General features: G+C 43.6%; 1 protein-coding gene across 3 annotated transcripts in view; it reads right to left on the reverse strand.

Moving 5' to 3' along the window:
- Nucleotides 1–24,958, reverse strand: part of ST3GAL6 (ST3 beta-galactoside alpha-2,3-sialyltransferase 6) — a 171,519-nt gene that overhangs the window by 75,046 nt on the left and 71,515 nt on the right. For 2 of the 3 annotated variants that reach the window (XM_073584401.1, XM_073584402.1), the window contains exons 3-4: nucleotides 8,985–9,084; nucleotides 4,623–4,694 (exon numbers count right to left, since the gene is read on the reverse strand). In XM_073584401.1, coding sequence (XP_073440502.1) covers nucleotides 4,623–4,694; nucleotides 8,985–9,084 — 172 coding nt within the window. The remainder of the gene's footprint in view (nucleotides 1–4,622; nucleotides 4,695–8,984; nucleotides 9,085–24,958) is intronic. The other variant, XM_073584403.1, reaches the window with a different exon arrangement.

Genomic DNA, 24,958 nt, shown 5'->3' on the forward strand with positions numbered 1-24,958 from the left:
AATAATACACAATCATAAATACATAATACCTGCTGAAAATAAAAAGAAGGGTCATAAAACAGTACAGTAATTAGACTATGCTCTTAATAGCTTTCAAGAAGCTGTGTACCTAAGGGCAATATAACATAAACCAGGAAAGTTTTTTTTTTCTCCTATTAAAAGGTGAAAAAAAGTATCTCGTCCCATCAAGACAAGCTGTGTTCCGGTTGAGGGAAGTCCGCCGATTAACTGAATGCCGTGGGGCCAACTTCATAACCCCCTGCGTCATCATCAGCTGTTATTGCAGCTGCAAGTTCTGGCAATCCGTACATTTACACCACAGGGAAAATGTAGCTTACCCACATGCCAGCCTGCCAAATGAGTACATGGACAGACCAGATTAGGGATACTCTTTGCGAATATCCCTCCGATCTGGCTAAAAGATGTCAGAGAGGTGGTACTGATGCCCAAATGAGTCCAGCCAGAAGGAGGTTGTCTTGTTGAAACTTTAGACCAACATCAAGTGAGATTGCAGTAATTAATATTCCGATCCCCTAGGTGGATAAAACACGGACTATTCTTGGGTCCCGATCAGGAGACACAGCGATTGGGCCACGTATTGCCATCTGAGCACAGTCCGTGTTTCACCGACCTGTGAAGTCAGTCTTATGATGAGTGATCAGGAACACAGGACCTATGACAAAAGGTCTTTGAATCACATACAACTGATTGCATACATTACATATAAACATGCTCAGTAGTGACCAGTGCTGTGGGGTCATAGATGAGATGAATCTGTGCTGCACTTTATGTACATGCTCAGTAGTGACTGATGCTGTGGGGTCGTAGATGAGATGAATCTGTGCTGCAATTTATGCACATGCTCAGTAGTGACCAGTGCTGTGGAGTCATAGATGAGATGAATCTGTGCTGCACTTTATGTACATGCTCAGTAGTGACCAGTGCTGTAGGGTCATAGATTAGATGAATCCGTGCTGCACTTTATGTACAGGCTCAGTAGTGACCAGTGCTGTGGTGTCATAGATGAGATGAATCTGTGCTGCACTTTATGTACATGCTCAGTAGTGACCAGTGCTGTGGAGTCATAGATGAGATGAATCTGTGCTGCACTTTATGTACATGCTCAGTAGTGACCAGTGCTGTGGAGTCATAGATGAGATGAATCTGTGCTGCACTTTATGTACATGCTCAGTAGTGACCAGTGCTGTGGAGTCATAGATGAGATGAATCTGTGCTGCACTTTATGTACAGGCTCAGTAGTGACCAGTGCTGTGGAGTCATAGATGAGATGAATCTGTGCTGCACCTTATGTACATGCTCAGTAGTGACCAGTGCTGTGGGGTCGTAGCTGAGATGAATCTGTGCTGCACTTTATGCACATGCTCAGTAGTGACCAGTGCTGTGGAGTCATAGATGAGATGAATCTGTGCTGCACTTTATGTACAGGCTCAGTAGTGACCAGTGCTGTGGTGTCATAGATGAGATGAATCTGTGCTGCACTTTATGCACATGCTCAGTAGTGACCAGTGCTGTGGTGTCATAGATCAGATGAATCTGTGCTGCACTTTATGCACATGCTCAGTAGTGACCAGTGCTGTGGGGTCGTAGCTGAGATGAATCTGTGCTGCACTTTATGCACATGCTCAGTAGTGACCAGTGCTGTGGTGTCATAGATCAGATGAATCTGTGCTGCACTTTATGTACATGCTCAGTAGTGACCAGTGCTGTGGGGTCGTAGCTGAGATGAATCTGTGCTGCACTTTATGTACATGCTCAGTAGTGACCAGTGCTGTGGGGTTGTAGATTAGATGAATCTGTGCTGTACTTTATGTACATGCTCCGTAATGACCAGTGCTGTGGAGTCGTAGATGAGATGAATCTGTGCTGCATTTTACGTACATGCTAAGTAGTGACCAGTGCTGTGGGGTCATAGATGAGATGAATCTGTGCTGCACTTTATGCACATGCTCAGTAGTGACCAGTGCTGTGGGGTCATAGCTGAGATGAATCTGTGCTGCCCTTTATGTACATGCTCAGTAGTGACCAGTGCTGTATAGTCATAGATGAGATGAATCTGTGCTGCACTTTATGCACATGCTCAGTAGTGACCAGTGCTGTGGAGTCGTAGATGAGATGAATCTGTGCTGCATTTTATGTACATGCTAAGTAGTGACCAGTGCTGTGGGGTCATAGATGAGATGAATCTGTGCTGCACTTTATGCACATGCTCAGTAGTGACCAGTGCTGTGGGGTCGTAGCTGAGATGAATCTGTGCTGCCCTTTATGTACATGCTCAGTAGTGACCAGTGCTGTATAGTCATAGATGAGATGAATCTGTGCTGCACTTTATGTACATGCTCAGTAGTGACCAGTGCTGTGGAGTCGTAGATGAGATGAATCTGTGCTGCATTTTATGTACACTCTCAGTAGTGACCAGTGCTGTGGGGTCATAGATGAGATGAATCTGTGCTGCACTTTATGCACATGCTCAGTAGTGACCAGTGCTGTGGAGTCATAGATGAGATGAATCTGTGCTGCACTTTATGCACATGCTCAGTAGTGATCAGTGCTGTGGGGTCGTAGATGAGATGAATCTGTGCTGTACTTTATGTACATGCTCCGTAATGACCAGTGCTGTGGAGTCGTAGATGACATGAATCTGTGCTGCATTTTATGTACATGCTAAGTAGTGACCAGTGCTGTGGAGTCATAGATGAGATGAATCTGTGCTGCACTTTATGCACATGCTCAGTAGTGACCAGTGCTGTGGAGATGTAGCTGAGATGAATCTGTGCTGCACTTTATGCACATGCTCAGTAGTGACCAGTGCTGTGGGGTCGTAGATGAGATGAATCTGTGCTGCACTTTATGCACATGCTCAGTAGTGACCAGTGCTGTGGGGTCGTAGATGAGATGAATCTGTGCTGCACTATAGGTACCTGCTCAGTAGTGACCAGTGCTGTGGGGTCGAAGTCAGAGTCAGGGAAATTGAGGAGTCAGAGGTTTGGCTTACCAACTCCACAGCCCTGGCCGAAAGTCTCTTTTACAATATAAGTCTATGGAGTCTTGTTCTGACGCTCAATAGGCTTACACTGTAAAAGCCACTTTCGGGTTATGTAGAGCGCAGCGAGACCTGTAGAGCGGTGATGTCACAGAGAAGAGGAACAGAACAGTGAAGGATTCTGGTGAAGGCGGCGGTAGAGGAGTATATTAATACAGTCACACAAAGACATGTATTTAGTAAAAGAAAACAAAAAACTTCATGGCAAGACTTCTTTAAGTTGCGTGTGACCAATCAGTAATTTAGCCAATTTCTACAGCCAAATTGCATCTGTACACTGGTCTCACAAGTCATGCACATGCTGGTCTGAGAATGTTGTGTGACCAGTTTGGTTGTGTTGCCCGGTCCTAAATCGAGAGCATGTTAGTAAATCAGAAGTTGCAGTGAAAACCTCAAGTTTAGGCATTGTGATTGTTTTATACATAACCACGTCCACAATCATGGCAGTTTTTCTTATTTTAATTGATCCAACCGCAGACAGTCTTGATTAAAAATCTTTTACCATTTATTGTCTGAAGCTCTTCGTTAGCGCTCTCGCAAAAAAATGAGCTGACGTGCACATTACCGCCTGAACTGACATTAATGAGAAGTGAGGAATACACAGGAGGGAGTACCACTGCAGGACGTGACTACACAAGGGGCTTTTGTCAGCTGTAACCATGAAGGCAAACGTCTGCACAGGAGATTTACACAATAACGTCGATGTTTAATCAAGACTAGTTGGCTAATTGGACATGCCGTACACGTCTAAAGGCCCTGTTCCACATAACGATGTCCCAGCGATCCCACCAATGATCCGACCTGGATGGGATCGCTGGGACATCGTTAGCTGATCGCTAGTGAGCTGTCACATAGACAGCCCCACCAGCGATCAGGACCAGCGAAAGAGCTGGTTTCCAATGCAAACAGCAGGTATCTAAGAGCCGCTGCTCCTGGATACCCGCTATTTACATTGGAAACCAGTGTGCAGCGTCGCTGAACGCTGCTCTCCCACTGCCACACGCAACGATGCATGCTGGCCAGCGGGAGACCAACGATCAAAAAACGGCCCAGAACGATCCTGCACAATCAGCGATAGCCGGCAGGGCGGGTGGTCGCTGATACAAGTCACACACAGCGATCTCGCTGGCGAGATCGCTGTGGCGTCACAAAATCAGCGATCTCGCTGGCGACATCGCTGTGTGCGAGGGGGCCTTAAGGTGAGAACACCCCTTCGAGGCCCTAATAACATAATATTGCATATTTTGGTTAGCATTTTGCATTATTTATTTCTCTCTATAGGTTTTATTCCTGATTTTGGCTTACAAATACTGAAGCAAACGGTTCCCAAAATGTGCAAGAGTGAAGAAGAAAGCATGTATAAAAAAAAAAAAAAAAAAAAGCGAACCGTAGAACGTTAACCAATCAGAAAGAAAAAAAAGTAAGCTTCTGTATACCTATGGACAAATAGAAAACACACATGCAAGTAATGCATTCATCCTCAGGTAATTAAAAATAATAGGAAAAGAAAGGATTTTTTGATTACAAGAGTATTTTGATGAAAGGGTCTCATTGAATATACCTTATGGAATATCTCACAGATTCTGCAGTCGATGATTTGAGTGTGGTGAAAGTTTCTTGGGGCACAATGGACCTGCTCATAATTTCATAAGTGACAGAATTGAGACAAAGGGAAAAAAAACAGTTTTATAATTTGTGTTCACAAATCATTATTACAGATACATTAGTGAGTCAGAGGCACGTGTACCCCGGCCTAGGCACACATACAAGTGCTTCTCACTAAATTAGAATACCATCCAAAAGTGAATTTCAGTTTTTCAGTACAAAAAGTGAAACTCATATATTATATAGAGTCATTACACACAGAGTGATCTATTTCACCTGTTTATTTCTGTTAATGTTGATGATTATGGCTTACAGCCAATGAAACCCCAAAAGTCATTATCTCAATAAATTAGAATAAATAACAAACACCTGCAAAGGCTTCCTAAGCATTTAAAAAGGTCCCTTAGTCTGTTTCAGTAGGTTCCCCAATCATGGGGAAGACTGCCGACTTGGCAGATGTCCAGAAGGCAGTCACTGACACACTCCACAGGGAGGGTAAGCCACATAAGGTCATTGCTAAAGAAGCCGGCTGTTCACCGAGTGCTGTATCCAAAATATCAAGGGAAAGTTGAGTGGAAGGAATAAGTGTGGTAGAAAAAGGTGCACAAGCAACCGGGATAACCCCAGCCTTGAAAGGATTGTTAAGAAAAGGCCATTCAAAAATTTTGGGGAATAGCCAGCAGGACTTGGCACCTGTCCCTGCTGCCAAAAGTACCAATACCTGGTTTAAACACAACAGTATCACTGTGCTTGATTGGCCAGCAAACTCACCTTACCTTAACCCCATAGAGAATCTATGGGGTATTGTCAAGAGGAAGATGAGAGACACCAGACCCAACAATGCAGACGAGCTGAAGGCTGCTATCAAAGCAACCTGGGCTTCCATAACCCCTCAGCAGTGCACAGGCTGATCGCACCCAATGCCACGCCGCACTGATGCAGTAATGGATGCAAAAGGAGCCCCGACCAAGTACTGAGTGCATTTACTGATCATACATTTCAGTAGGCCAACATTTCGGATTTCAAAATCATTTTTCAAGCTGATGTTATAGAGTATTCTAATTTACTGAGATAATGACTTTTGGGTTTTCTCTGACTGTAAGCCATAATCATCAACACTAACAGAAACAAACACTTGAAATAGATCTCTCTGTGTGTAATGACTCTGTATAATATATGAGTTTCACTTTTTGTATTGAAGAACAATTAACTTTTTGATGATATTCTAATTTAGTGAGAAGCACCTGTAGGTCACTTGTCATGTGTTGGATGTTAGCAACATTTCACTTTAGAATTAATTTTACCTAGTTTTACTACACTTAAAGGCTATGTACACCTTGGCACAGGATTTTTTTTGTTTATTTGCATCACATTAAGCAACTTTTTATTTATTTCTAAACAGTCTTCATTAATAATTTTTCAACCAACTATGCAGCTGCAGTGCGTCTGTCCGTCCTTTATCTACCTGAGTGTCCTGCAAAAAATATTCTCAATGATAGAGAGAACAGTAGGGAGGAGGTTGCATATAGAACGCCAGTGGAGAGGGGGAAAAGTATGCACAGACTCAATGAGAGAAGAGAACACATGCTATAAATAAGGAGGAAAGCAAATGTAGTGGAAACAAGTGAGGGAAAAAAAGCGATATTGGAGCTGTGCTGACACATGATAGCCGCACCCTGAACACACGCAAACCTGACATCCAGTCTATATGATATGGAGAGGAACTAAGAGTAAAGTCTGACACCTGGATCAAGCCGCTAATTGTATCACAGGATCTGAAACTGAATGAAGACATAGAGATTGTAAACCTAGTGCAATATTTTTAACGTAAAAGTAAACCCATTGTTTTCCATTGCAAAGGTGCCCATAGCCTTTAGTTATGTGGAAGAACCTACAGGGGGTCTCTACAAAGCTTGCACATAGGGGGGATAGCGGACAAGTCAATGACCCTAGATAAACAAAAAGGGACACAGCAGTAATTAAGAGTGCAGCAGCTCCTCAATTCTGAAGATTTGGGGGCACCATTTCATTACCCAAAATGATAAAAAGAAAGGAAATATCAGTGTTTTCATTCAGGAAAATCTCTTGATGGGCTTATTCCAATATTGGAAGTTATTACTTATTCACAGGACAGGGACCTAACTTTTGGAATTGTTGGGATCCAACCACTTGTCCCTAGAAATGGCCACTTCACTATTCAGTCTCCAGGGGACTGCATGTCAACTCCGATCTGCTGACTAAAGGAGAACGTTCTGATAAAATGAGTAAAAGGTACAACAGGGAAAACTTGCATTGCAAGAAATACCAGAGCGTTTGTAAAAGGTCAGGGTAGCACCAAGTATAAAACATAGTACTTCATTTTTTGGTGACCCTGCATCTCTTTAAAAGCAATTCCATTTCTCAGTAAGTGAGTGTAAAAGTTATGCAGCAAAAACATATTTTACCAAAAAAAACAACGAAAGATATTAAAAATGAAAAACTGAAAATATATTTATGCTGAAAATTATTTTAGAAGCAATATGCTTCTGCAAAAGTTAAAAGTCAAACTTGCCTACGCCTACTCATACTGCCTTTGCTCCCATTCATTTTGGTGTACATAAGGTTTATGTAAGATACCAGGGCAGGTGGAAACCGAATGCAGGTACCAGCAGCATCAAAAACAGAGGTATCTCGGGTTACTGTGCAATTTTCTGGACACCTGTTTAACCCAATTATGGACAGAAAAAAAAATAACGCACAATGAAAATTACTGAGCCCTGAGTATTAGTTATCATACCCAGAAGCGTTGATTCTAGGGCCACGATCACACATCCACATGTGGACCATTAAGTCTAGATCAGGAGTGGGCCCAACATACAGAATAGGTAGTGGTTAGTGATGAGTGAACGTGATCAGATAAAGTGCTATCTGAGCATGCTCGGGTGCTAAAAGAGTGTCATCGGTGTACTCGAAAAATATGTTCAAGTCCCCGCAGCTGCATGTCTCGCGACTGTTCGACAGCTGCAACACATGCAGGGATCGCCTAAAACAGATAATACCTGCATGTGTTGCGGCTGTCAAACAGTCATGAGGCATGCAGGCGCAAGACTCGGACATACTTTCTGAGCACGCCGAAGACACTCTGTAAGCACCCGAGCATGCTCGGAAAACGCCTTATCCGAGCAAGTCCACTAGCAGAGGGGTTTCCATCTTTTTTGCTCCGTAGCCTCCACTCCTGGTTTTCCACGTCCAAACATTGATCAACATACTTATGTGTGAAGGTGGCCTAAAACTTAACATAATGCAATGGAAGTAGGAAAAAAAATGTATTGCTGCCTATATATAGTTGTGTAATAAGACTGTGGGAGAATTTCCTGAACGTGACTCGCTTCACTTCTCTAAAGAATTTAATTGTTAATGATACGAGCATTTGTGGCCCGTTTTTCCATGACCGTCAGTTCCTAATAGTCTATGGTTTATACCCCATTTTAGTTGGTTTACACTTCAATAAATTTGTGCCAAAATTTGGCAATGTCAGGGGATCGAGACATGACCTTTTGTCAGGAAACGTTGTCTAAACACATATCCAGTTTAAGGCATGTAAAGAGTAATTTTGCACATAAGCTGTAATTTTGGCTCTTTCGGCATAGTAAGTGTCCCCATTGTGTAATCTGGGATGTCAAAACTTCTGATCGTTTTAGTCAAAAAACTAAAATGCAGCGAACAGAATACAGTCAAATAGTTAAAGGGGTTTTACCATCTAAGGACTCGTTCACATCCTTAAAATGTTGACCTATCTTAGAAAGGGCAGAGACTGCAGGCCTAGACATGAGGGCTTTATGGGATCAGTTTTGGGATGCTTAGAATGTTTCTCTGTCTGCGTCTATAGGCACAGAGCCCACAACATTTTTATCATCCAAAAAATAAATGGCCAGACAAACCGATTTACGTAAAAACTAGTCATACAAAATGGCAATATCAAGAGTAAGTTCCTGAATGGAAGGAAATGTCTGGGACCTTTATTCCACCAAGGCAGTGAAGTCAGGAGGAGAATGGCTTGGCCATGTCTACATTTATGTTCTACCAGGGTGCGGTTATCTGTGAAAGGTGAAGGTCTCTTATGCTATTAAATCCGAATACGGAAACCGTTTAACATCACTAGAGCCAAAAATGAATGAATAGTGTAAAGCATGGTAGCAGCTAGAAATGGTGCAGGAGATGCAGCTACAGTCGGCACTGGATGAAAGAAAAGGGGGGGGGGGGGAGCATAAAATATACATTTTTTTTAATATAAAGTTTATAATATATTTTATCCTTAGGGGAAAGGAATAGCACTTACGTCGAGATGGTTTTCTTTTGGACAAATATATGAAGCATGAAATGGAGCAAAGCCGCAAACACTATTCCAACAAAGAGGAACTTTCTCATGACTAAAAAACCTAAAACAAAAGAAAACAAAGAGATATTGTTAGAAAAGCGTAACAGGGAAATCACACCCTGAAATCAGGGTCCAAGAGGATACAGCCATGTTGACACATACTGAGATCGTGCCAGATGATCCAGGTTCTCCATGAAGAGGTAGACATTTAGATCATTAGCGTGCGATTCCAAAAGAGACAACACACACAATGTACAGAAACCCCACTGCTTACATCTCTACAGTCCTGTATCACTAGACGTTGAAAATGTTCTCCGTCCCAATAACAGCAAAAAACTGGAAGGAAGCCTAGAGAGGGGCAGTGCAGTGAACTGTGGCCGCACACTTGCCACCTAATTTCGGAAGTACAATGAGCCAATTGACGGGATGTAGATATATCAGGCAAGGACTCCTTGTGTAAACGTGACCCGTGCAAACAAAGAAAACGTTTGAGCAATAAACTCTAGAGATGAGCAATGTTATTCATCCGCATGCCAAAGATACAAACAAAAGAGGCCATTAACCTTTTATTTTCTAAATAAACACTTATCTACAGGAAGCAAGATCACTTGGGGGGTACATACCCTCCATCAGTACACGGGAGGTGAGGGGCACCCGGCTCCTCCTCACTGCGGACACCATTACATGGAGCACATACCCTGCCCCAAATACGGTCATATATAAGGGATGCATGCCCCCTACAGCTTCATTTAGTGTCAAGAGGGCTGTTGGAAAGTCTGTCCGTACGATATGGTCAGAACCAAGTGTTCCCATCATATGGTCCTCCGGGTGGGCTGACTTTTATCGAATGTGTGTGCAGTGCATTGCCAAGGCTTATTTATATGTAACCACTACTACACACTAACTTTGTAACACTGATGGTGCACCGCTGTATTTAATTAAAAAAACAGACCCCGATATGATTTGTGCCTTGATATATATTGAATTAATCAGCTTCCACCTCAATAGTTTCTCTTCCTGCAGCGGCTGCAGACACAGGACACTGTGCGGCTGTTCCTGCTAAAACAAGTCATTTCTGGAAGGAAATGGGAGTAGTCAGCATAGGTGCAAGCAGCTGCTGCTAATATGGCACTAAACCTCCATCCCGCTGAGGAATAAAGAGGCAAGTGTTTGTCAGAAAAAAAAATAACGTGGCCAGTGCGCCAGTAACGTATCCAAAAATGAAGACCCGTCCTACAATCCTTATTATTCTTCTCGAGAAACAGTATTCAATGACACTTTAAGCAGATTCTCTTGCTACAAATTAAAACAGAAATTACATATGAAATTAAAAATATCTCTTAGACCAGATGAGGCTGATGTACTTGCTCTGAAATCATTTTAAGAATGACTTTATAATTCTCAAATTAAAAGGAGCACTTTATGGGTAAAGTGAAGGACAGACTCATCAAATGTGCATTTTAGCATCAGGGGAGGAAACATTAAAACATGGATTAGACAGTCATTCTAACAGCTTTTAAAAAATAAGGACACTGGCCTCACCGGGTTTTAAAGATGATTTACCGTAACTTTATGTGTCTCCAGACTTGTGAAATCTTGGGCAGGCAACGTGACCACAAGATTTGCATACATGCTGTCACGTGTCGACTAGACATGTGCGGCCTCATTCAATGCAAAGTGTATTGAGTGAGGTCGGACACAGGTCTAGTCTGAATGTGGCCAGAAGTATGCAAACCGCATATTTGTGATCACATGACCTCTCGCTCCTGGCGACTTCTCACAGTGTGCAAGTGCGCGTGATGTGAAGATTGACAAGCCTACAGGTACATAGAGTGCCTGCACAATTTCCGCCTAAGGCCGGACAACCCCTTGAAAGGGAATCTGTCACATGCTCTGAAAGCAGCAAGATGTAGGGGTAGAGATCCTGATTCCAACAATGAATGACATACATTACATTACTGTGTAACTGTGGTAGACCTTCGAGTTCTCAGAAGGTCTCAGAATGCGGAGCGCTGTATAACCCTGCCCAAACCCCAATTATGCAGCTTCTGTGTACACTCTGCATAGGCAGAAAGCTATCAGTTGTGGGGGAGAGTTCATACAGAACTCAAATATGGAGGACTATATGGAAGCAGGTTTACTAGTCCTCTAGTGATATTTTCCTGCTGATAAAACAACGATTTTATCAGAACTACACGGAGCAGCCCAATAAGTGACATCGCTGGAATCGAAGCTTCTGTCTCTCACGATGCTGCTTTCAGTATAGGTGGCAAAATAGTGATAACAGATTAACTTCTCAACCTTGGATAAAAGTCAAAGTCAGGACCATGGTCACCGTAAAAATGACAAAGAAATCTATCCCCGGCATTCGGATACAGATTTATTATGTTATTTGTCAGCAGTTCTATTTTTACGATGTCCCACCATAATACAGATCTCGTCATTTACACAAACCATAAAGCAGATAAAACTTTTACAAGTTAGCACATGTTTGTCATATGTCAACTGTTTTGTTTGGTTTCAATCCATAGGTTGTCATGCGTCCCCATGGAGAAGACGACACTTACACTGTGCAGATGAACTTTCCCGAGGCAATAAGAATAAAATTAGTTAGGAAACTGAAATCCAGCTCTGACACATGGACAGCCCAACATGACCCTCACTTATTAGAGGGGATGCGCCTCCGTACACTCCGTGCCTCTTACTCCAGCGTTGCACAGTATGAATGCCAGTCTTCAGAAATCTCTTCATTTTAGGTCACTCCAGGATTCACAGCATTACGTCCGCCAATACTATCTTTCCTAATGATCAATGTAACTGAAGACATTACCCCCTTGTAGGTAGGCACATTTTAGGCAGAAGAGCCACCTGGCTAATGGGGTTTATCCTCTTCGTCTATCAGAGATCATATTTCTAAAGCTCTAGCACACAGATGCAAACAAATGAGTCACTAGGTGTTAACCTGAAAGCCGCAAGCAATGTGAAGAGTAGCCAAAAAGTACAATAGAAATCCACAAAATGTTTTCCTTCTTCTATGGTCTTTGTTTGACGTTGGCTCTGTTGTTAGGGAGTACAGTGAACTTGCAGGCTAGACAAACATTTCATTTTAGAGCTATTGTTATTGTAGAAACAATTGTGCTCTGAGGCCGCCATACACATTAGATGGCTGCCAGCCATCTCGCCGGTCTCTGCCATACACAGGCGGGCTAGTTTAGCTGGGTGATTCAGCGTTCATTCAAGGCCCTTTGACACGGGCTGATGGTGATACAAACTGTATGGGAACAACCCGATTATCAAAGGGGTTGTCCACTACTCTGACTACTCCTTCTGAATCCCCATGTCCCCCCTCCCCCATTAAAATAACACCTATACTCACCTCCGGTGCCATTTCAGCGGTGGCGGCACTGGCTCTCACGGTGCTTAATGTCACGCGATCTCTGCGGCCAATCAGCGCTGGCTTCACTCTCTTACTGACATCTAGCTGCTTTTAATTTCTCCAGACATCTTCCTATTGGCCACAGGGATCACGTGACAATGTCATGCGATTCCCGGGAGAGCCAGTGCCGCGCCACTGCTGGAACGACGGCAAGAAGTGAGTACAAGTGTTATTATTTTACTGGGGGGGGGGGAATAGGGATTTAGAAGGGGTTATCCAAGCAGCGGATCATTCATCCCTTACGGGTCATGAATCAAAATCACTAATATAATAAGTTTCTGGGTCCATGAAAATCATGGACAGCACATGGAATCCACTCATGTGAAATCTGTGTTTTCAACATTGTAAAGGGTAGGAGAAGCTTTGCATTTGCCACTGACCAAACACTGACAAAATCCATGTGATTATTTCACGTTTGAAAAAAACAGACATGTGAATGAGACCTCAATGTCAGAAAGCTGTAGTCAAATATTCTATACTATGTGGTATACATTTATTTTTTTTTAGCATAGTCAGTGCAGACATGACATCACAAGATCGTAAGATCGTGGTGGATAGTTACTGACCTGACATAAGCATGATGAAACATTACTGTAATGTCCGCCACACTTAATCTCTGTGTAAGAAGTTATTACGCATTCTATGATGCAAAGCAGAATAGTGAGCTGTAGGTTTCCTCACAGGTGACTACAACCTCATCAAATCTAAGGTAACCAGACGGAATACCCGACTGCAGCCAGTCTGACAAGTACTCCGCTGTACTATGCTCAGGGACATAGGACACGCAAGCAATAGGAGTTTTAGCCAAAGCAAGTTTCTGTAATCTGAAAATACCTCGGCCCGAACTGCAGCATGAAGTTCTACTCAGATCTTCCCTTCTGTAAGTTTGGCTTGTTTCTTTCTCCCCAGCTGTCCATGACTTGCTGAGTCGGTGACCATGAGGTCCATACTTACAATAGACATAATGGCTGTGGTCATCACAAGTTATCCTCTGCCGCACTGTTGACCTGCCCATGCCTCGGCCAGCAAAATGGTGCCCAGCCACTGTGTAAACGGAGGACAGGTGCAAGCGGAGTGATATTTTTACTTCCCACTAGTCATATGGGAGTGACGCGAGAGTCGGCCATACATATGGAGTAAACGTTAAAATGTTATATCTCATGATATGGGGAAACTAATGTGGCATGTCAGATGGTAAGTACCAGGCTAACGTTTTCTACGTCTGTGTATCACAGAGGAGGCACTTGTGCACATTGTCAGCTGTCTCCTGCTTCACCTCCACACTCCACCCAGCATCTAGCACAAAACAGCGGGCCTACGGATTAGCAAAAAGCCAAGCGAAGCCCCGGTGTTTCCAACAGCAATCACAACAGTTTGCTTTTCAGTGAATTGAATCAGTCAGCGATGAGGAAGGCGCAGTTCCTGCACATTGTCCTCCTCCCGTCTCCTATAAACCTCTATATAAAGAGCTGCTGAGCTGTGATCAGAACATTGCGGTTCTCGCAAAGTAAACCGGCGCTGTCCGCTGGGAACGGTCGGAAATTTGCAATCTAGTCTTTCCTCCAATGAGTGTTCAATTCTCACAATCCTCAAAGAGGAAATAGTTTCTCTTCTGTCATCAGTTTTTATCAACAAAATCTCATTCACTTGGCACGGAGAAACCAAAGCAGCGTACAGTGATCGGTGGGTGAAATGTGCAGAACTGGTGCTAGGTTTCCACAACTTTTTTTTTTTGCCATTGCAAATTTTATGCTTGGAAAGCTCCTGTGTGAATGCATACGTTCACACTAGGTGTTTTTTCAGTGTTTTTTTCTGCAGCAAAACCTGATTTTTTGGCAGGAAAGAAGCATGTTTTCCATGGCATTTTTTGCGGTGGTTATGCTATATTTGTCTCTTATGCATGCTGATAAAATTTAGTGTTGGGGAAAACAAAGTCCTATTCCAAACCTGCGTTTTGGTGCGTTTTTTTCACCACCCATTCAAGTCAATGGTTGAAAAACGTTGAAAAAAGTGACATGTTCTATGTACAAAAAAAACCCACACACAGCACAAAATCCTGATGACAAAAAAAAACAATGGGTGTGCATGAGATTTCTGAAGTCTCATAGGCTTTGCTGGAACTGTAAAATGCAACTGAAAATTAGCATTAAAAAAATGCAACAAAAACGTCTAGTGTGAACTTAGCCTAAATGTTTTATTGATAGGAGATTCTATGGTACAGAGTACATAAAAAGGTCATTTCTCTCCAGTTAAAAGTCATAAAATCCCTTCCAAAATAGAAACATGGGCCCTCAGTACTTATGGCCATCAAAACAGATGTGACTTCGAGCTAATGATTCCCCAGTGTCAGAGACAGTACTGAATGGATGAGGAAGACGTGACATTTGGCGAAGTCAGAGCTTGTAAGGGTATGTTCACACGTGGCATTTTTGCATTGCCTTTGCCAAAGTATTTGGTGCAGCGTTTTACATTAGCAGCATAATCAATGACATTTCTTAATCTCACACCCAAGCTGTGGTTTTCTTTCTGCAAGGATTTTGAGCCCTGACGTGTTCCTGAATGGCAATTCTTTCAGCATTTTTGCTGCATTTAAATCAAGGAATGGAAAATGTCATTTAAAACGCTGCAAAAAAAAAAAAAAAAGCATGTATTCTACTAGTCTGGTTTTTGTTGTCAGAAAAAAAAAGTGTGAATGTGCCTTAATGAGAGACCATTATATTTGTTACCATTAGGGTAAATGATCCAAGTTACTGGTCTATTTGATGGGGATATTGGTCTGATGGGAATAGAGCAATTATTAACACGATTGCTTTGCCCCAGAACACCAGAAAAAGTGCTGCAAAAAGCCTTCTAAATAGTCTTCTGCCAGATCAAAGGTATGCAACGTCTGTTCTTATTTAATTCCTGCTGCTTTCCGGAGTTTTTTTTTTTTTTTTATTATTAAAAGTCCACCATACGGTGATAGATATTTGGTCACTTATATCTAGTCCTAACTTTATGGTCATTACTAGTGATGAGTGAGTGTGCTCAGATAAGGCGTTATCCGAGCATGCTCGGGTGCAGTGTCTTCGGAGTGCCTGAAAAGTATGTTCGAGTCCCCGCAGCTGCACATCTCCTGACTGGTCGACACGCAGGGATTGCCTTAGGCTATGTGCACACGTATGCAGAAAATTCCTAACTAAAAACCGGACTCCTTCCCAGGAAACGCGCGTTTGTTGCTCGTTTTTTTCCGGAGCATCCCCAGTCTCATAGAATAGAGTTAGAAATGTGGATTTTTCCACAAAATTAATGAGCATGCTGTGTTTTTTACCGCAATGTGTGTATTTTGTGGAAAAAAAACGCATCAATATGCACAAAAAGTGCAGAATTCATTAAAATGAATGGGATGCTTCTTGTAAGCGTTTTTGCCGGTAAAAACGCTTACAAAACATGAAAAAACGCTTACGTGGGTACACAGCCTAACAGGAAATGTGTTTTGCGGCTGCCTAACAAACAGGCAATCCCTGCATGTGTTGCGGCTGTCGGACAGCCGGGAGACATGCAGCCGCGGGGACTCGGACATATTATTCGAGCACGGTGAAGACACTCTGATAGCACCCGAGCGTGCTCGCTCAGCACTAGGCATTACATTTTAGGCTGCTCTGCATTATTACTTTAGTAAAGACCATAAAAATTACCTTCAAAGAGAAAAAAAAGGCCCAGATTTCTTGAACCCGCATAAAATCAAACATACTTCGGGGAACAGTGGGGTTAAAATAGGGGTAAAATTGGGTAAATTTTGAGGTGGTGACAGGTCCTCTTTAAACCAAACACGGCTGGGTCCTCAGGGAGTTAATATCTACTAAAGAACAGCTTTGTTTTCCTCTAGGTACAGGACCGTGCTGTAATTCCAGGTTGGCGGAGTTGCTTTTTTTCTGTTACTCCTATTCTATACAATGATGTTTCTGAGATTCTCCTGCACTTTGTGACACCGCTAACAACGCCTGAGTGAGCAAACATAGAGCAGGCAGTATGTACGGCTCCTGAAGCCGCGGTAGGGTCCGGATGTACAGAAGATGTAAAACACACCACACAACGTACACACACCACCAGACACACCGTACACACACCCCACCGTACAAACACCCCACACACACACACCCCACACACCATACACACACCCCACACACACACCGTACACACCATACATACACACACACCACACCGTACACACACACACCATACACACCGTACACACACACACAACAGACACACCACCAGACACACCCACACCGTACACACACCCCACACACACCACCAGACACACCGTACACACCATACATACACACACGCACCACACCGTACACACACACACACCACCAGACACACCGTACACACACACACACACACCCACCACAAACACACCCCACACCGTACACACACCCACCACACACACTCACACCCCACATGTCCAGCAGATACTGCACAGCACAAGGTGAGCATTGAGCAGAGGTCGCTGCACGGTATCTATGTGTATCATCTGCACTATAAAAAAAAAACCTGTACGTAATTTAGAAAGAGCGCAGATTCCCTTAGTCGCTATCAATTCCAACACTTTTTAGCAACAGAGCGGAGCAAGCCCTCATTCACACATCTGTCTTTAAACACATACGTGAAAAAAATGGTACCGGTGTCATCAGTGTTTGGTCCGTGTGTCCATTTTTGCTATATATTACAATACTGTGATCGGACAGTAAAAAAGTTTAAAAAAATAAATAAATATTACTGAAATGTGGGTAACGCAGACATAGAATAGCAAACAATAAGAATGCAGTTCACATCTTTAGGAGACCCTTTGGAGAATAAAAGCTGAATCCCGATTGGTTGTTATGGGTACGGTCTTTCTTTGCACTCGTTTTGATACATTTCCCCCAAAATGAAGGAGAAGAATAAAGTTTTTGGCTGCCACCGAACACAGTGATGGATATAAAAAGAGAATATAGGAGACGTCATACCCTCCACAGTCAGCAGTTTACAAAACCACCAGCGTTTTAAGACGAAAGAAAAGAACCGAGCCGAAATATCAAAACCATCTAGAAATAAAGAGTCTGCCTTTGTTGCCCCATATCAACCAATCACAGCGCAACTTTCATTTTACCATAGCGGCTTAAGAAATGAAATCTGTGATGTGACTGGTTGCTATTGACAACTGAGCCCCTGTTGGTTTAAAGGCCCCGTCACACTAAGCGATGTCGGTAGCGAGATCGCTGCCGAGTCACAACTTTTGTGACGTAACAGCGATCTCACCAGCGAGATCGCTGTGTGTGACAGCGATCAGCGAGCGGCCCCCCTGCCGGGATCGCTGGAAGAAACCTCTGGACATTTCTTTGGTCGCTCGTCTCCTGCTGGGCAGCACGCATCGCTGTGTGTGACAGGCGGGAGACCAGCGATCACATGTAAAAAATAATAAAAAAAAATATAGTTATTCTCACCTTCCGACGTCCCGTTCAGCCATCTTGCCTCTCTCCACGCTCCGGTCCCAGTGATCCTTTGCACGAATGACCGCGAGACTTTGTTATCCCTCGAGACCGTGACATCTCGCGGTCATTCTCGCAAAGGATCACTGGGACCGGAGCGTGGAGAGAGGCAGGATGGCTGAACGGGACGTCGGAAGGTGAGAATAACTATATTTTTTATTTTGATTCTATTTTTTACAGGGATGGCCAGCGATGCCGGGCGCTCGGGATCGCTGGTGAACCTGTCTGTGTGACAGCTCACCAGCGATCACATAGCGACTTACTAGCGATCCTGACACTGGTAAGCCGCTTAGTGTGACGGGGCCTTTAGGCAAGTTTTGACAAATGAGGCCCAGTAGCCCGGATTACAATATTACAATGGCGCTCAGCACACAACACTGTGGGAAAACGGGGAGAGGAGAAGATCTGGGGGGGAAGAGGAGGAGAAAGATTTGGTGTTACTATGGCGGGTTGTCAGACAGGTCCCAACCAGAACCAATCTCTTGAAGTCAAATGCATTTTTATTTTTTTTTTTTAGCTACAGCCAAAAGCGTATCTGGGTGGCTGAGAAATGATGCACGTCAGTCTAAAGCCTGTCCGGACGCCATATTTTCTTCTCCTCTGACCTTCCTATACACATGCACGCTCTAATGTGTTCTCAATGGGGGGTAAGGGAATACGCCACGGTCAGACACCCCCGGGTGGGTTTGTGGTGTATATCAATTACGGGACCGCTTTACTAAAGTGCCACAATCCAGGACGCTCCGGTTGTGTGACATCCTCTATACACAGAATCATCTGTTCTTCTGAGAAGGCCTCAGGCGCTTGGTAACTCATCTCACCATTCTTCTACAAACATGGGCTCCACGTCAGGAAGGTTCTGCTAGACCGGAGCCAACCGATGACCCGTATATTGTGCAAAGCTTCAGACATAGGAACAGCGGCTGAACGCATCCCATTTATGTAGTTCTGCAGCAGCTGAGCTAATCCTTGTACTACAGCCGTTGTGAATATTACAGCTTCCCGTCATATAGTTATGTAGCAATAACAGCAGTAATAGCGCCACTCCTTCCTGATCTCGGGGGGCTTCTACCGACATGCGATCATAGGAAAAACTGGAATAAGCTTTACAATTATATCAAAATATAAAAGGTCATTACAAAGACTTCCAGAAATCAGACGGCAGAAGTCTCCCGATGAGTCACATATTGCGCATTTGGTGATGATTTTCGGCAGGTAATATTTGCAGTATGTTACAGTACCAGCAAAGGGGAGAAGGGTTATCTTAATAGGGAACCTGTCAGGTTGAAAATGGTATCTGATCTGCAAGCAGGATGTTATAAAGCAGGTGGTGGTGGTGGTCAGATTACTGTTTATTTTTGTTCAAAAGGCTATGTAAAACTTACATACTAAAAATCCCTGGTGTTCATAGAGAGGAGTCCAGTGGGCGGTCCCTACTAGTGATTGACAGTCTTCCCTGTATGACTGCACGTGCATAGATAGCTGCCAATCACTAGTAGGACCGCACACTGGGCCCATATTGATACATGCACCGATGTTTTAAACAAATACTGAAATTTTTCAAACAAATCTATAAATCATTCTCAGCTTGTCCTTTTCTATCCCATGCTGCCTTCAATCTCATCCACACACAGTAATATGGCTTGGGGGTATGACAGATAAATTGACACGGACAGATAAATTGACCTTTAAAAGAGGGGAAAAAAAAAGAAAAGCAGTTTGATAAGTACCAGGTGCTTGTTTACTAGCTTACCGTGTTTACTTGCATTTATAGGTTTCTACAGTTTTGAGGGTTTTCATACTTATCTTTGTGACGATCAGTAGTTTACACCCCCCTCCAATAGTTTCATTATTTTCAGCAGCACACCCCCCATTTACATTATAAAATGTGCTGATGACAAACAATGACTTAATAAAATAAAGGATTAAATTGATATTTGATTGTTGAACATAACTGCACTAGGCAATGATTGTGACAGATCGTTCACCAGAATGACTGGCATTTTCAAATAACAGGCCACCGAAATAAATCAAGGTGGGTCTGAAAATGGGCTTGGGTAACTTTTAGTCCGTTTTCACAAGTAACATAAAAGCTGCATTATTTTTTGCTTCTTTTTATCTGCATGCTTTCTGATGGTGTCCACACCAAAATTAGCAATTACAATCCTCTCTGACTATCATGCTTTTGCTGCAGTATTTTGATGCGATTTCCCATGCAGATCTGAAGTAGTATGCCAGTGGTGAGGTCAGTAAGGTGACTGGGGTTCATCAGCTATGAACTCCGGTGACCTTACCTACATCAGCGCTACACACTGCAGGAGCATAATCACGCTCCTGTCTCAGTGTGTTCCATCTGGCTTGCTGAGCGGTCGCATCATTCCACCACTGAACAAACCATCTGAGCTGAAGTTCTTCGTAGGACAGCATCACATAGGGCTCATCTGCGGACAGGTGAGGAATATGGTGTTTTATTATTTTTTATTTTTACTGTAATAAGAGAGGGTTGGGGAGTTTTTAATTCAAATAAAGGACTGTATGTTTCTTTTTATAAAATGGACTTTACTCCGTCCTGTCTTTTAATTACATTTTACTATGGGGTTAGTAATGGGGGTGTCTCTCCATTACTAACCCCTGGACTTGATGTTAGCTGACATTACAAAGCTGACAAACTCCAAGACTGTTATCCCACTTGCTACTGTACCAGGGTAAGTGGAAATAGCAGAGTCTATGGGCCAGAATTGGCCCAGCTAATTGATGCCCCATTTCTGGGGCGGCTGAGGCCTGATGTTCTTACTCTGGGGTCTGGGAGAGGGCCAATATCCATGGCCACTTAGTAGCCTATTAACATCAACCCACAGCTATTTGCCTAGCCTTTGCTTGTTAGTAATTATTTTTTTGGGGGTGACCCCACATTATTTTTTTTTACTGATATACCATAATAAAGATATAAAAAAAAAGCTCATAAGGGCTATGAAAATAAAGTTTCCATATACATTACATGCCGTCTCCAGTGCCTGGGGTACCAGCAATGCCATCATGTCAACATGGGTAGGGCTTTAGAAGAACTGCCAATGCACCAACTACATAGATAACTATAGAATTATATCCTCAGCACAATCAGAAACTAATAATCACCACCTGACTGGACTGCGACAAATCTCTAAGAGTTATTTGCAAAAACAAGAAAAAGATTAAAAAGCCGGTACAATAAGGCTGTGTGCACATGTTGCGGATTTGCTGTGGATCCACCACTGCAGATCCGCAAGTGATTTACAGTACAATGTTATGCTATGGGGAAAAAAAATTTGCTGTGCACATGCTGCGGAAAAATCAGCGCGGAAATGCAGCGGTTTATTTTTCGCAGCACGTCGATTCTTTGTGAGATGCAGATTCCATGCAGAAAATTCCGCACAGCAATTCGCAACGTGTGCACATACCCCTATAGTCTACACTCACTGTCTGGTAACCAAATGTACTGAATACGATGATCTCAGGACACGGGTGTTCTGTGAACCTCGGATGACAGCACACAAAGACTAAGGGTATGACACACGTTGCGGATTGTGCTGCGGATTTTCCTAAATCCGCAGGTAAAATGACCTGCATGTTACCTGTGGATTTAGTGCAGATTTACTACCGATTTTCTGCAGATTTTCTGCGGATTTCCCCTGCCTTTTTGCACCTGCGGATTTCTATAATGGAGCAGGTGTAAAACCGCTGCGGATTCCGCACAAAGAGTTGACATTCTGCGGATTCAAATCCGCAGCAAATCTGTGCGAAAAAAATCCGCAGCATGTGCACAGCGTTTTTGGATTTACATAGAATAGAATGGTACTGTACAACGCAGCTGAATCTGCTGTGGATCCACAGGGCCAAATCCGCAACGTGTGCACAGACCCTTATACTTTGTTTATATACAACTGATAGATGACGTTTAGGCTTTTCAGCTGATGGGACAAACCCAGGACCAAGTAGCAGCCACAGGGCTAGACAGCCTTCATTCACCTGCAGGTTGTAGATAACATGGCACTGATCCAGCAGCTCAGCTGTGTGAGCACTAACAGAACCTCTCCAGGTAAAACAACCTGAACATTTGTTCTGTTGAAGGCTGTGAAACATTATAGCAGAGGTAAACCACAAGTGCTCCTGTAATCCACAGCGGCTCAGTTGTTAGTGGGATTGTCCAGGGACTGACACGTATAGTATAGTAGCTGCACAAATGTGAAGAAAAATGTTTTCTTTAGACTGCCACAGAATTGTTATTGATGAGATTTAAAAAAAAAAAAAAAAAAAAAGCTTCACTTTGCTGCAGTTTTGCAGTAATCAACAGCGTAGTGTGAATATACCACAAGCTGCTGAAACATTTTGTAATCCCCTGATAATAAAAACACATTGAACAAATGGGCATTTGATATCAATGTAAATACAAAAAGTAGTGACTCAGCAAAAAAATTTAAAAAAAAAAACCCACCATGGTTACTTACCGGTAGTCGCCTCACCTAAGAGAGGGATCCGCCTCGCCAGGACAGGAACCTACTGAAATATAAGGGGCGGCACCTCTCCCCCGCTTCAGTTGGCTACAGAGCATTGAGAGGACTTCCCGGTTAGTTACATATTTATCCAACGCCACATCACACAAATACACCATAGTAATGTGCACACCCATACGGTGAAAAAGGGGGGGGGGAAATATACGGGTGCTGTCATGGGTTCCGGAAAAAACGGCTACCGGTAAGTAACCATGGTGGTTTTCCCTTCACCCATGACAGCACTCCTGAGAGATTTTTGGAGACTTCGAACACCTTAGGGAGGGACCACCACTTGCAGCACCCTTCTACCAAAGGTTAAGTCAGCAGAGGAGGATAGGTTTAATCTATAGTGCTTAAAGAAGGTTGATGGTGAGGCCCAGGTAGCGGCCTTACAGATTTTCTCAATTGATACCTCTGTCTTTTCAGCCCAGGAGGTCGCCACGGCTCTGGTGGAATGAGCCTTGATGCCGTCAGGAATCGCAACACCACTAGCTGAGTAGGCTACACTAATGGCCTCCCTAATCCATCTGGCAATAGTCCCTTTTGATACTCCATAGCCCTTTCTGGCACCCTGGAAGGCTACAAATAGGGACTGAGACCTCCTCCACTGGCTAGTCACTGATATATATTCTAACAGGACCCTTCTAACATCCAGTTTGTGGAATTTCTCCTCCCCTGGGTTTTTTGGATTCTCACAGAAGGAGGGGAGGACAATCTCCTGGCTACGGTGGAAATCTGATACCACTTTAGGTAGATAAGCGGAGTCTGTTTTTAGGACAACCCTGTCCTGGCACACCTGGGTATAAGGTGGATTCACTGAGAGGGCCTGCAAGTCACTTACTCTACGGGCCGACGTAAGGGCCACTAAAATAATGGTCTTTAGGGTAAGATATTTTACCGGCAGTTGCTGAATTGGTTCAAATTGCTCTTTTGTAAGGGCTTTTAACACCAGGTTTAAATCCCATGGGGCTATTCTTGGTAATGGGATTGGTCTGGACCTATGGCAGGATTTAATGAATCTAGCCAACCATCTGTTTGCCGCTATGTTGCACTTATATAGTGCGCCCAGTGCGGACACCTGAACTTTAAGGGTATTTACCGCTAGTCCTAGCTGTAATCCTGCCTGTAAGAACTCCAAGATGGCCTTAATCGGAGGCTTTTGGTCTAACGGCTTCCCCAGGAACTGTAGAAACTTATTCCATGTTCTACCATATATGTTAGTTGTTACTGGCTTCCTACTTTTCAACAGCGTAGCCACCAACCCCGGAGAAAAACCTCTATCCCTTAAAAGTGACCTTTCAAATTCCACGCCGACAGATGGAATCCCTTGACTTGCGTGTGGAATATTGGACCCTGAGCTAGCAGGTCTGGGATCTCTGGTAGTACCCATGGATCCGAGAGGGACATCATTTGCAGCAGCGAGAACCAGGGCCTTTTCGGCCAGAACGGGGCTATTAAGATCACTCTGGCTTGATCTTCCCATATTTTCTTCACAACTGTTGGGATCAACAGGTACTGGGGGAAACGCGTAACCTAGTTTGAAATTCCACGGAATTTGCAGCGAGTCCACCGCCCATGGTTTTTCTTTTGGGTTTAATGAACAAAACCTCTCTACCTGTCTGTTGCTTTTGTTGGTAAAGAGGTCAACTACCGGTTCTCCCCAAAGTTGTACTATCTTCTGGAATACGAACTGATTTAGGGTCCATTCTCCTTGTCTTAGTATATTGCGGCTCAGGAAGTCGGCTTCTACGTTTTCTACCCCTCTTATATGTAGTGCCGTCAGGGAGAGTAGATGTCGCTCTGCTCTGTGAAAAATCTCGTTGGTCGCGTTCATTAAGGAGTGACCTTGTTCCCCCCTGGTGATTGATATACTCCACTGTCACTTTGTTGTCCGACATGATCCAGACATTGTGGCCTTTTAGATGGGGAATAAAGATTTTTAAAGCTTTGTTTACTGCCCGTAGTTCTCTTAAGTTGGAGGATGCGCTTTGCTCTTGAGGCCCCCAGGGTCCCTGGGCCGCCTGTCCCCTTAGGTGCTCCCCCCACCCCGAGAAACTTGTGTCTGTCAGAATTATATGTCGGACACTGGTCTGTGCCATAACATTCCTGACATCAGGTTTGTCCTGTCTAACCACCATCTGACAGAGTTTTTGATCTTTAAGGAAAGCTCCAGCCTTCCTTCCAAACGCCCTCTTAGCGATTTCTGTGGTGATAGAATTTCTGCCTGAAGTTGACGGGTATGAAATTGTGCCCACCTGACCGCTGGAATACATGCTGTCAGGGTGCCTAGTAAGGACATTGCGCCTCTCAGGGTCGTGTGAGGTTGGTCTAGGGCCGCCAAAGTCATATTCCTCACCTTTTCCATCTTGGCCTCTGGTAACAGACAAGTTTGTTGTTCCGAGTCCAGGATGAACCCTAGAAAAATTTGTCTCTTTAGGGGTTGTAGTTTTGATT

The sequence above is a fragment of the Dendrobates tinctorius genome, unplaced genomic scaffold (genome assembly GCF_039654945.1).
Source record: "Dendrobates tinctorius isolate UK_male_01 unplaced genomic scaffold, ASM3965494v1 ptg000084l, whole genome shotgun sequence".
Taxonomy (NCBI): domain Eukaryota; kingdom Metazoa; phylum Chordata; class Amphibia; order Anura; family Dendrobatidae; genus Dendrobates; species Dendrobates tinctorius.